The sequence below is a fragment of the Nuphar pumila genome, chromosome 5 (genome assembly GCF_984573655.1).
Source record: "Nuphar pumila chromosome 5, dmNupPumi1.hap1.1, whole genome shotgun sequence".
Taxonomy (NCBI): Eukaryota; Viridiplantae; Streptophyta; class Magnoliopsida; order Nymphaeales; family Nymphaeaceae; genus Nuphar; species Nuphar pumila.
This window is the reverse complement of record NC_143253.1, coordinates 132204670-132215270: the sequence shown is the minus strand read 5'-3', so window position 1 is coordinate 132215270 and position 10601 is coordinate 132204670. Positions and strand designations below refer to the sequence as shown.

Sequence of the window (10601 nt, the reverse complement as noted above, 5' to 3'; positions counted from 1 at the left end):
ATTCATTAAATCCAAAGTGACCCTCGAAGCCACAAGGAAAAAGCTCTCCATATATTGAAAATAAAAAAGATTTATTTTTAATTATTGATCTCTATCCTCTTGCCAAATAATTTTGTAGTCCCCTTTTTCACCAGCAGACTTCACAGTCCGACTTCTTAGTTAGGGAAGACCGTGGTTTGTCACCTTACATGAGATGTACATGGTTCGAAACCCAGAAGGGACATCCCTTGCCGCAATGTCAGACTGAGTATACTTCTCGGTGGGCAGGGGGACCTCAAGGGTTCAAGGCTTGCCAATATGGAGTCAGCCATGGAAGGGATTTATCTTAGACTAACTAAAAAAATTATATATTCATGATTCAATAGAGAAATTTACCTGGATTACAAATATTTTAGTAAAAAAAAATGATTAAAACTAAAAAGTATCTACTTTAGTTTGGATAAAACAATTTTATAATTATCAATCAGTGACACGACTTTTGAGAACCATATTTATTGAGCGACTTTAAGGGGGGGAAAGAATCACATGCCTAACTCAAATATATATTTTTTATTAAATGTGATTTGATAGTGTGCCACCTCTTTGATGGGACAAGGTCTAATTTGGCCCCCCAAAAACGTAGTTGCGTGTCCACACAGGTATCATTTCCACATTTTACATGACATGCACGTAGAAAAAAATGTTATAACCTTATTGAAAAAGCATAGTCATTAATTTTTTCCCATGCTTAGTTATAACCCTATTGAAAAAGCATAAGACCCCAAACTTTCTGGAAATTAAAGTGACTGTTAAGAATCTAGCTACTTTTTAAGATGCCTACATTTGCAAATTAAAATAACTGAAAATTAATGAAATAATTGAAAACTTAAAAAGAAATATCAACTTTGATTTACCTTCTAGTTTCTTAATTACAATCAAATTAATTAATATATTTAAATAACTTATTCAAAAGATAAAACTTATCATAACAATATGGATGGGATATATTGACACAAAAATACAAAACAGAATCTAAAATGTAAAAATGAATCCTTTGTGGACCCAATAGTGGCACGCTATCGCTCCTGCATCATACGGACACTCATGACATGAATACATAGTCATTAATTTTTTTCCCATGCGTATAACCTTATTGAAAAAGCATAAGACCCCAAAACTTTATGGAAATTAAAGCTACTTTATAAGATGCCTACATTTGCAGATGTTGCATTCATGGTAGGGCCCTTTCTTCCTCCCTCCCTCCCTCCCTCATTCGATATCACGTAATGGGGTGCATTTAATTTCTACGAGAAGTGGGCAACAAAACTTGCGCTTCACGTGCCATGATCGCATGGTAGAACAAAACAAATTGGCTTGGGATTTTATTTTTAATTAGTTAAGTTTTTTGATATTTTAATGTATAAAAATGTAATTTATTAAATATTATTAGCAATAAGTAAAAAGTGTTGAAATAAGTATGATTTGTACATGTACGTGGCATGTCGGCATGCGCTGCATGTTGCTTAGACACTGCACCACTAACGCGGACACATAGTTTTGTGAAAAGTAAGACATAGCACATACTTTTTATATTTAAAAATTTAAAACAATTATCAAATTATAATGTTGTTATCGATAACTATATGCACAAAAGTTATTAAAAATATAAAATGTGATGGATTCGTGTCATAGTGTCATGTGTCCTAATCCCTAAGAACAGGACTCGGAATCAATGTTGTCAGTACCTGTGCGTATTGGCTGTATCGGCCAATACGTATCGGTAAAAAATCGATAAGCTTCACCATTGAATTGGTTATTTATAATAAATATAAAAATACTTAAAATTATTTTTTAATATTATTTTAATGGCTTTAACATGTGTCACGTTCTGATTGACACATAATATTAATTTTTTTTTTTAAATATTATTTGAGGCGGCCATCGGAGAACCGGATCCGATGGTGATGGTGGCGGTGGCTGGAGCAAGGGGGCTTCTCTCCTCAGCCGGACTGTTTCCCTCCACAAGCGTAGACAACTAGATGCAGTCGGTGAGAGGAACATCATTCCCTCACCGGATGGAAAAACACTAGATGAAAGGTAAGATCACAAACCTCTATTCTTTTTCTGTTTTTCACTAATTTTCTGTGTGTATTCCGTATAGGGCTGCTCATGAAACCCCTCTCTTTATAGACACAAAAATGAAAACAGTTGTGTAACCGTTCTCCCTTATTTTTGTGCAGGTTTAACTGAAGGAGCATCTTTAAGAGAGGGAGCGTTAACCACCACCAACATGGTGGTTTATCCCAACATCACTATGAAAAAACAATGGGAGCACAAGTACTCTCTCTTGAAACTCTTGAGAAAAATCAGTACACCCAAAACTCTCAAAACCCTCTTTAAGAAGAAAACCAATGTCTATGAACAATGGGGAAACCCACCCACCCACCCCCACTTTGTCTTGTTTGGACCAGAGATGAAGGTTAAATCAAAACTCATGCGGAATTAACTTACTCTTGCCTCGCCCCCATCTCCGATCCCCATTAAAGAAATTATTATTATACTATTATACATATTATAAAATCTTTTATATATATATATATATATATATATATATATATATATATATATATATATATATATATATATATATATTCTTAACCCTAATGTAAAACCCTTTCTCGAATCTTTTCTCTCATTCCTTTAATGAGTCTCTCATTTTTCCTCTCTTTCCTCTCATTCCTCTAACGGCTAAAGGCGGCAGCAATGAAAGTATAAAAAAAATGCAGCCCTACACCGCCTCGCCCCATTTGAACCTGAGATGGAGGTCATGAAACAAAAAATGATCTGGAGATGAAGGTTAAAATCTACGGGAATGAGGGCGAAGATGGAAGGCACGATTTTGAAATGGGATGAGGGTGGAGACCTTATCCCCTGCCCCCATTCCACTGCTATCCCTACCCTCACAAACCTCTATTTTTCTCTTAAATTATATTGAGATGGGTTACGGAGGGAAGCCAGTTCAATTTTTTTTTCACTAAAAAAATTTCAGCTAAAAAATAACTCCCATCCCAGCTACCAGTTTTCAAACAGCCCACCACAAGGTAGTTTGCCCACATATCTATCAAATGCATAAACTCACGTCCCAGCTGCGACTTTTCAAATATAGTCTTGAGCAATTAGTATGGGGTGACTTATTTTTAACATTTAATATGCTGATTCCTACCTCATCATGCTCCGTTCATCTAATAGGGGTGACTTGCGAACTTCACCCAGTTGACTAGAAGATACAAGTTTGAAACTCATAAGTGCATGTCTTTTATCGCAGGAGTGAAACTGGGTGTACTCTCTCTCTACTGAGCAAGGGAGACCTGAGGTTGTACGCCAATCAATTCGGTGAGCAAGGTGGGTTTTCCCTAGTTATGAAAAAGCAAAAATATTAGCTACTGTTGGGGTTGGCGCTCTGTCCCCTGTGCATTCATTTCCCGCATCTCTCCAACTGTTATCTTACCTCATTCAGTATGTACGTGTTCTTCGTTGTGTTACATGCCCGTGATCCATGTTATGCTTCTTTTTCCCGATTTTCAATAAATATTTTTTTTTCTGCAGAACAAGAGAAATTCACAGGAATAATATCTCATTTTCTTTTGGGGTGAATTGTGGATATGCATTATTTGAATTGTGTTCATAAAGAGGAAAGGAAATCACGTGTGAATCCAGTCAGTCTTTTCCAGGTTTCTTTTCAGATTTGTTTTTTGCCCTGTTGTGGTTTATTTTCCACTTTTCCCCCAAACCCTTCTTGTGGCCCTGCTCCTTTCCCTCTACCCCACTCTTGTGGGCCCCCTTGCTCTCCCTCCTGGTATTAATACAGAGGAGAGCAGGTGCTTCTTATGACAAGGAGAAAGAACAAGAGGCCTCTCACTCTCTCTCTCTCTTCCCCAACAAAATGGTAGCTCCATTGTCTGCATGGCCTTGGAACAATTTGAGTAAATTCAAGGCATGTCAAAACAGAGAAACATTCTCTTTTGTCCTTGCTTTCAGCTTGGTTTCTGTAAATTGCAGTCGCCTTCATTACTAACCTCGTTTTCTTTTTCTTTTTGCTTTTTCTTCTCCTTTTCTCTCGGGGTTATGAAACAATCAGTATTTTCTATATGCACCTCTCATAGCAATGACTTTTAGTTCTTGGGGAGAGAAGGAAGTAAAAGAGAACTGGAGCCTTCATATTCTAGCAATATGTGCACTGAGAGGTCTTGTACATCAGTTATGGTATTCATACAGCAGCATGTTATTTCTCACCAACAAATACAGAGTCATTAAACAAGGGGTGGATTACAAACAGATTGATAGAGAATGGAATTGGTGATCTTTTTTGGTTTTTTCTTTTTTTTTTTAGTTTCTGTCTAATTTGATCCGAAAATGGATACTGGTGTTGACAAGTACCTGTATTTTCATTACAGGGACGATTTCATCATCCTCCAAGCTTTCATGGCAGTCATTGCATGCTATTCTTTCCCTTTAATGGACAGCCTGCCGCTATTCAATTTCAAAGGACTCATTTACACACTGATACTTCACGTGGGGGTCACAGAAGCCTTGTATTATTGGATACATAGGATGTTTCACTCTGAGTACCTCTTCTGCCATTATCATTCACTCCACCATTCATCTGTAGTGACACAGTCTTTCACAGGTACATTACAGCAGAAAGCCTAAATGAATGTTTCGTTTGCTATCTTTCTATCTTTTGGGAGGTAAACTAAGTTGATGACCTCTGCAGCCGGAATGGCCACCTTCTTGGAGCATCTAGTGTCGGGCTTGCTCATGGGGATTCCCATGCTGGGGTCATCATGGATTGGGGGTGCATCTGTCACCATGTTCTATGGTTATGTGCTGATATTTGACTTCCTAAGGTGCATGGGACACTGCAATGTTGAAGTAATGCCAGTGTCTCTGTTTGAGCACATACCAGTCCTTAGATACCTCATTTACACTCCAAGGTTTGTAATCCTGTGGTAGAAAAATCAAAATTTGCATCTTTTTCTTTCATCTTTGTGGAAAACTTAACACTCTAGGTTTGATTGGTATCTAGTTTCTATCTCTATCTGCTGTAATCTTGATCTTGCAATGGCTTTTCTCCATTGGACTTTGGTCCCTCGGTCTGCATTTAATGTGAAAATTTCCAATGGGACCATCCCCTGTTTTTCAAGGAACACAAAGTTGAAGCATCCACTTTTCTATCTTTTTCTTTCATCTCTGTCGAAAACTTCAAAATCTAGGTTTGGTTGGTCGTTAGTTTCTGCCTTTGTCTGCTATGGTCTTGATCTTGCAGTTGCTTTTCTGCTTCGAGTTTTTATCGCTCGCTGCATTTATTGTAAAAGTTTCCAAGGGGACCTTTCCCTGTTTTATGAGGGATACAAAGTTAAGACATACACTTTTTTGCCCCTAGGATCAACTATCTTTTCACCTAGTTAACCCTCACATGGAACATATCAGTTCATTCTAATCTTGTTTAATGTTTCTTGCAGCTACCATAGTCTTCATCATACAGATATGAACTCAAATTTCTGCCTGTTTATGCCAATATATGATGTCTTTGGGAATACTCTTAACAAAAAATCCTGGGAGCTCCATAGGAGCATCAGATCAGGTGGGTATCTAAACTTTGGTAGAAGAATCTGAATTACCAATTTACCATTTACCCCAATAAAGAGGTTCATGTGAAACACTGGGAATTATTTAAATGTTGGATAAGAAATTTCTCTTCTGCTGCTGCTGTATCATTCATTTTTTGAAGTATATCCTCTTTGACTGTTATGGGTTTCAAGTTTTGACGGCTGAAACTAAGTCCGATGTATGGTTGTTGCAGGCAAAGATGTGAGGGTTCCAGACTTTGTTTTCCTTGCGCATTTACTTGATGTGTATTCCTCTATGCATGTGCCCTTTATAGTTAGATCTTTTAGCTCACATGCATATACAACCAATCTTCTAATGCTGCTCGTGTGGCCAATTGCCTTCATAACAATGCTCGTAGCGTGGCCGTGGGGAAAGACATTCATAAATTCATTCTACTTGCTGAGGAACCGACTGCTGCAAACTTGGGTTATCCCTAGGTTTGGATTTCAGGTGAACAGTTTATGCTATTAACGTCAACCTTTTTCAACCCTTTATTCAATCTTTCTTGTTTACCGTTTTTCCTTGACGTTTTTTTTAATGGTTATCTGCAGTATTTCTTACCATATGCTAGGGATGGGATCAACAGACACATTGAAGAAGCAATTTTGAGCGCAGATAAGCTTGGTGTCAAAGTCATCAGTCTTGCAGCTTTAAACAAGGTAAAATTATGGGTAATTTATTTATAGGCGTCTAACCTATGACAAATTTACGTTTATCTGCCTCAGTTTCCTAATATCTAATGATAAACGCCGATGTTTTCAAGAAATTGAAATTGCTCAGTTGATTGCCTTGGTTAACTTGGTATATCACCTGACTCTACTTGACTCTTTAAAACGGCACTTTTACCCTTTTCCGCTATTGTAACTCCTCAGTTTTTTTTAGTGACAATTAGGACAGATAAGTAGTGTCAGAGGGTAAAAGTAAGACAGGCTCATATCTGAACAAATTTTTAAATAGGTAAGCCTTTATCTTAAAATATTTTAGAATTAAGGTGCCTGAATATAAATTGCCATACTTCCTATATGTAGACTAACCTAAAATCTATGAATATTGGAGTGACTATTTTAAGTCAGTATGTGCAACTATTCAACCATATATCAAGATAATCTCAATGGTCACCTGCCTTGACCTTTCCTAGGGCAGGATGTCATGGAGGAACAAATACTATGGGAGTAGGAACTACAAAGCCGACAGACTTTATTTGTCTCCTTTTTCTAAGCCATGATCCTCTGCAAGATTATGGAGTCTACTCTATACCATAATTGTGGGCTGTTGTTTTTTTGTTGGTTCATGGTCTGAATTATTGGCAAACATTTACCACATGGGCACTGCCCATTTTTTACCATCTCTCCCATGTAATTATACCATATTGCATCAGTCTGTCCACAGCATGATGTAACAACGAATGTTGCATTATGCCATTTATTGTAAAGTCTTTTCGTGATGTTGGTAGCTTCTACTTGTTTCTCATCTCAGAATGAAGCTCTCAATGGAGGAGGCACACTGTTTGTCCAAAAACACCCAGATTTAAGAGTAAGAGTTGTTCATGGGAACACATTAACTGCCGCAGTTATTCTTAATAAAATCCCAAAGGATGTCAAGGAGGTGTTCTTGACAGGGGCCACCTCTAAATTGGGAAGAGCCATTGCCCTCTATCTATGCAGACATGGCGTCAGGGTCCTGGTATGTGTCTTCAATTATATATAATAGTTTGTTGATCAAGTTAATGATCAACCAATCAACTGATTAATGGAAGTCATTAATGTGCTTATGTTTTGCTTCTGTTGCAGATGCTTACTCTCTCTACTGAGAGGTTCCAAGCCATACAAAAGGAAGCCCCTACTGAGTGCCAGAAATTTCTTGTCCAAGTAACAAAATACCGGGCTGCTCAGAATTGCAAGGTAACAAAGAAGAAGAAAAAAAAAAAACACGACCAAGTAAAAATAAGAACAGCGGCAGCTAATAGAAAAAATAAATAAAAACTTCCTATTATTTCAATCACAAAGTTGAAAATAGATGATGGCCCACGAGGGATCTGTCTTCCTGGTTAGGAGCTTTTGTCACCTGACGTGAGACGACTACGGTATTTGGAACCCATACTAATTGGTCCCACTATATAGTTGCCCAGAATACTGCTCTATACCTGTAGCTGGTTTGATAACAAGTGAAATCGATCTCTTAACATCTCGGACCTCCAGAGTCCAGACTAGGGGTGTCAACGGGTTGGTTTTACCCGGACCAACGCTATAGGGTCCAGGTATAGTGATAAATAAGAAGACCCGGGTCCGAACCCAAAGGTCTGATTAATACATGGACCCGGGTATAGTTTGTGAAATTTTATATCAGACCCGGGCCCGCCCGATCCGAGTTCTGATTAAGACTCACAATTTTTCAATGTAAAAATGATAAAAAATATTATTTTATCGGGTATGGTCTGCGTATGGTTCCTGTAGTTCTTATCAGGTTCAGTTATGGTTTCTCTTATAATAAACCCGATTAGACCTGGATCTGGACCCGATACTATACCCAAAAATCTGGTCCAAGTCTGATTCCACCAGGGTCTTATACTGGGTGTCAGCTTGAGAAAGGGGTGACACTCGCAAGAATAGAACCCTGACTGCCCGTCTGACAGCCACACCAACTAACTTGGGACTGCCCTGTAGAGAACTTGAATGTTTCATCTGGAGCAGTCGGTTCCGGATACTAATCGCAATGCGGGCCATTGGATTCATCACCATCCATCAGGATGTTTTACTCACACATACCATTTAGCTTTCACCCCAAGAGAAGATGATGCTTGTCTCATCATCATATTACATCACCTTGTGTTGGCACGTTGTAGGTTCAAAACTCAATGGTGTAGTTTATAAGTGGCAGGGGTGTGCCTAACCCCAGCTTGCCTTTCGAAAAAATAAAAATAAAAACAATATTTCTATTAGTGTTACTTCTTTACTTTACTGCTCTAAAATAGACAATTATATATTTTTCCTTTCCTATTTTATTTTCCTTCTTCCCTATTTTATTTTCAGACATGGATAATTGGGAAATGGCTTTCACAAAGGGAACAAAGGTGGGCCCCAAGTGGGACCCATTTCCACCAGTTCGTGGTGCCGCCCGTCCTTGGGACAAGAAGAGATTGCACCTACAACAAGCTAGCAGCCATGAGGCTGCCTGATGACGTTCAAGGATTAGGTTCATGTGAGGTAAGCCATTTGCTGGATTGGGTTGTGCTCTTTATGGCTCACATATGTACTCCTCATGGATCACCATATTTTGTGTTGTAACCAGTGTTGAAATAGAATCGGCCCGATACTTATCGTACGATACTGACGTGATGAATCAGCTAATTTTTAATAAATATAAAAGCTAGCTTAAAATTATTTTTAATACTATTTTAATATCTTTAACACATGTCATGCTCTGATTGACACGTAATATTTCTTAATTATTTTTTAGCTGATTCAGAACGATTCACTTGAGAATTTGGTATCGGGGGCTAATTCACTTGGCCAAACGATACAGGTCCGATTCCGATACTGACAACACTGGTTCTAACCGTGCATTGTTCACATTCAAAATGGACCCAAGTTAGGGAAAATTCTCGAAATGGCAACAAAGTCCCATTTATGTAAATAAAAAGTAGACCTTAAAATCAAATATTACCTATTTATTTCCCAATATATACAATATACTCTTGGTCTTATATGCCAACTTGAGTTTGGTAGGCTTATGATTAGATATCTAGCTTTGTCTTCAAATTATGACTTTAGTAATATCTTATTTATCTTTAAAATGTGTTGATCATCCTCGTGGCACAATAAATTGGATTAGCCTTACAAAAAGTGGTGTCAAACTTTGGATGAGAAGAAAGAAAAAGTAATTGATAATTTTTTTAAGGTGATATTTGATTTTTTTGCTAGAAATTTAATGTCAAAACTGTTCGAAGGTCTTCTGATTAACTATAATAAAGTTTATGCAATATTTGAAATTTTCAAAACAAAGGCTTACATTGGAAATACGTTGAAAGCTTAGGTGCCAATTTGAAAAAAAATCATTTATTTCAATTATTTGCTACGTACACTAATTTATTTGGATATGTTCATTTTGGATCAGTACACGATGGAGAGGAGCACTATCCATGCATGCCATGCAGGAGGGCTGGTTCATCTTCTAGAAGGGTGGGACCACCACGAAGTGGGGGCCATCGACGTCGACAAGATCGACCTAGTGTGGAGCTCTGCACTAAAACATGGACTAAGACCAGTTTCTTAAGATTAGATATCATAAATAAAATAAAATAAAAAATTGTACTTTTTTATTTTTTTCTTGTTCAAGCCTTTGTTTCATGGCGTCATGTCTATGTATATTGATGCCATGTTGATGTCTTCTACATGTACTATTTGCATGTTTTATCCGGATTTATTCGCCAGTAGCTTTTCTTTTTTTGATATTTAATAAGAAAAAACCTTGGTTGTGGTGGTGGGTGATGATCAATATCCTATTGTGGGAGATCCGGCGGTTTCACTTTCCTTATTTCTCTCATTAGCTTTCTGGCATGTATATATCTTTACTTACTTTCCCTATCTCTGTGGGACTGTTATTTTAAGTACCTCTTCCTGTTGTACTCAAAAGCATGAGAGAATAAAAGATGAATGATCTTCCTCCGTGGATGTAGGCTACACAGGCCGAACCACGTAAACCGTGTGATTCTTCTATCGTGTTTTTGATCTCTTCATGGTATCAGAGCCATGTTCATTTCCTAAGCAAGGCTGATCGTCACAAGTGCTGCAAATCATGACGGATCACCACAATCACTCCATCGGTGAAAATGCTGGACGGATTTCTCATGGTGAAGGATCTACCACCAAAATCGTGGTTCACGAACAAGGTAATCCGAGTCTCAAGATCACCAATACTCTTTTAAATGGATTTAATTACCTTGCTTGGTCTAA

General features: G+C 37.8%; 1 protein-coding gene across 1 annotated transcript; it reads left to right on the top strand.

The window, feature by feature from the left end:
- Positions 1-3922: 3922 nt before the first annotated feature.
- On the top strand, positions 3923-9921 carry LOC149838781 (very-long-chain aldehyde decarbonylase CER3-like). The gene is made up of 11 exons (XM_090007793.1): positions 3923-3973; positions 4118-4335; positions 4434-4666; positions 4754-4973; positions 5502-5623; positions 5843-6099; positions 6201-6308; positions 7126-7332; positions 7440-7550; positions 8679-8852; positions 9763-9921. The coding sequence occupies exons 1-11, from the start codon at positions 3923-3925 to the stop codon at positions 9919-9921; spliced, it is 1860 nt and encodes a 619-aa protein (XP_089863919.1).
- Positions 9922-10601: the final 680 nt, after the last annotated feature.

Bases quoted from the DNA above. Each gene is read 5' to 3' on its own strand.
- LOC149838781 (XM_090007793.1), top strand. From the start codon at position 3,923: ATGGTAGCTCCATTGTCTGCATGGCCTTGGAACAATTTGAGTAAATTC. The intron at 4,974-5,501 runs GTTTGTAATCCT...TGTTTCTTGCAG, and splicing joins TACCTCATTTACACTCCAAG to CTACCATAGTCTTCATCATA. The intron at 7,333-7,439 runs GTATGTGTCTTC...CTTCTGTTGCAG, and splicing joins GACATGGCGTCAGGGTCCTG to ATGCTTACTCTCTCTACTGA.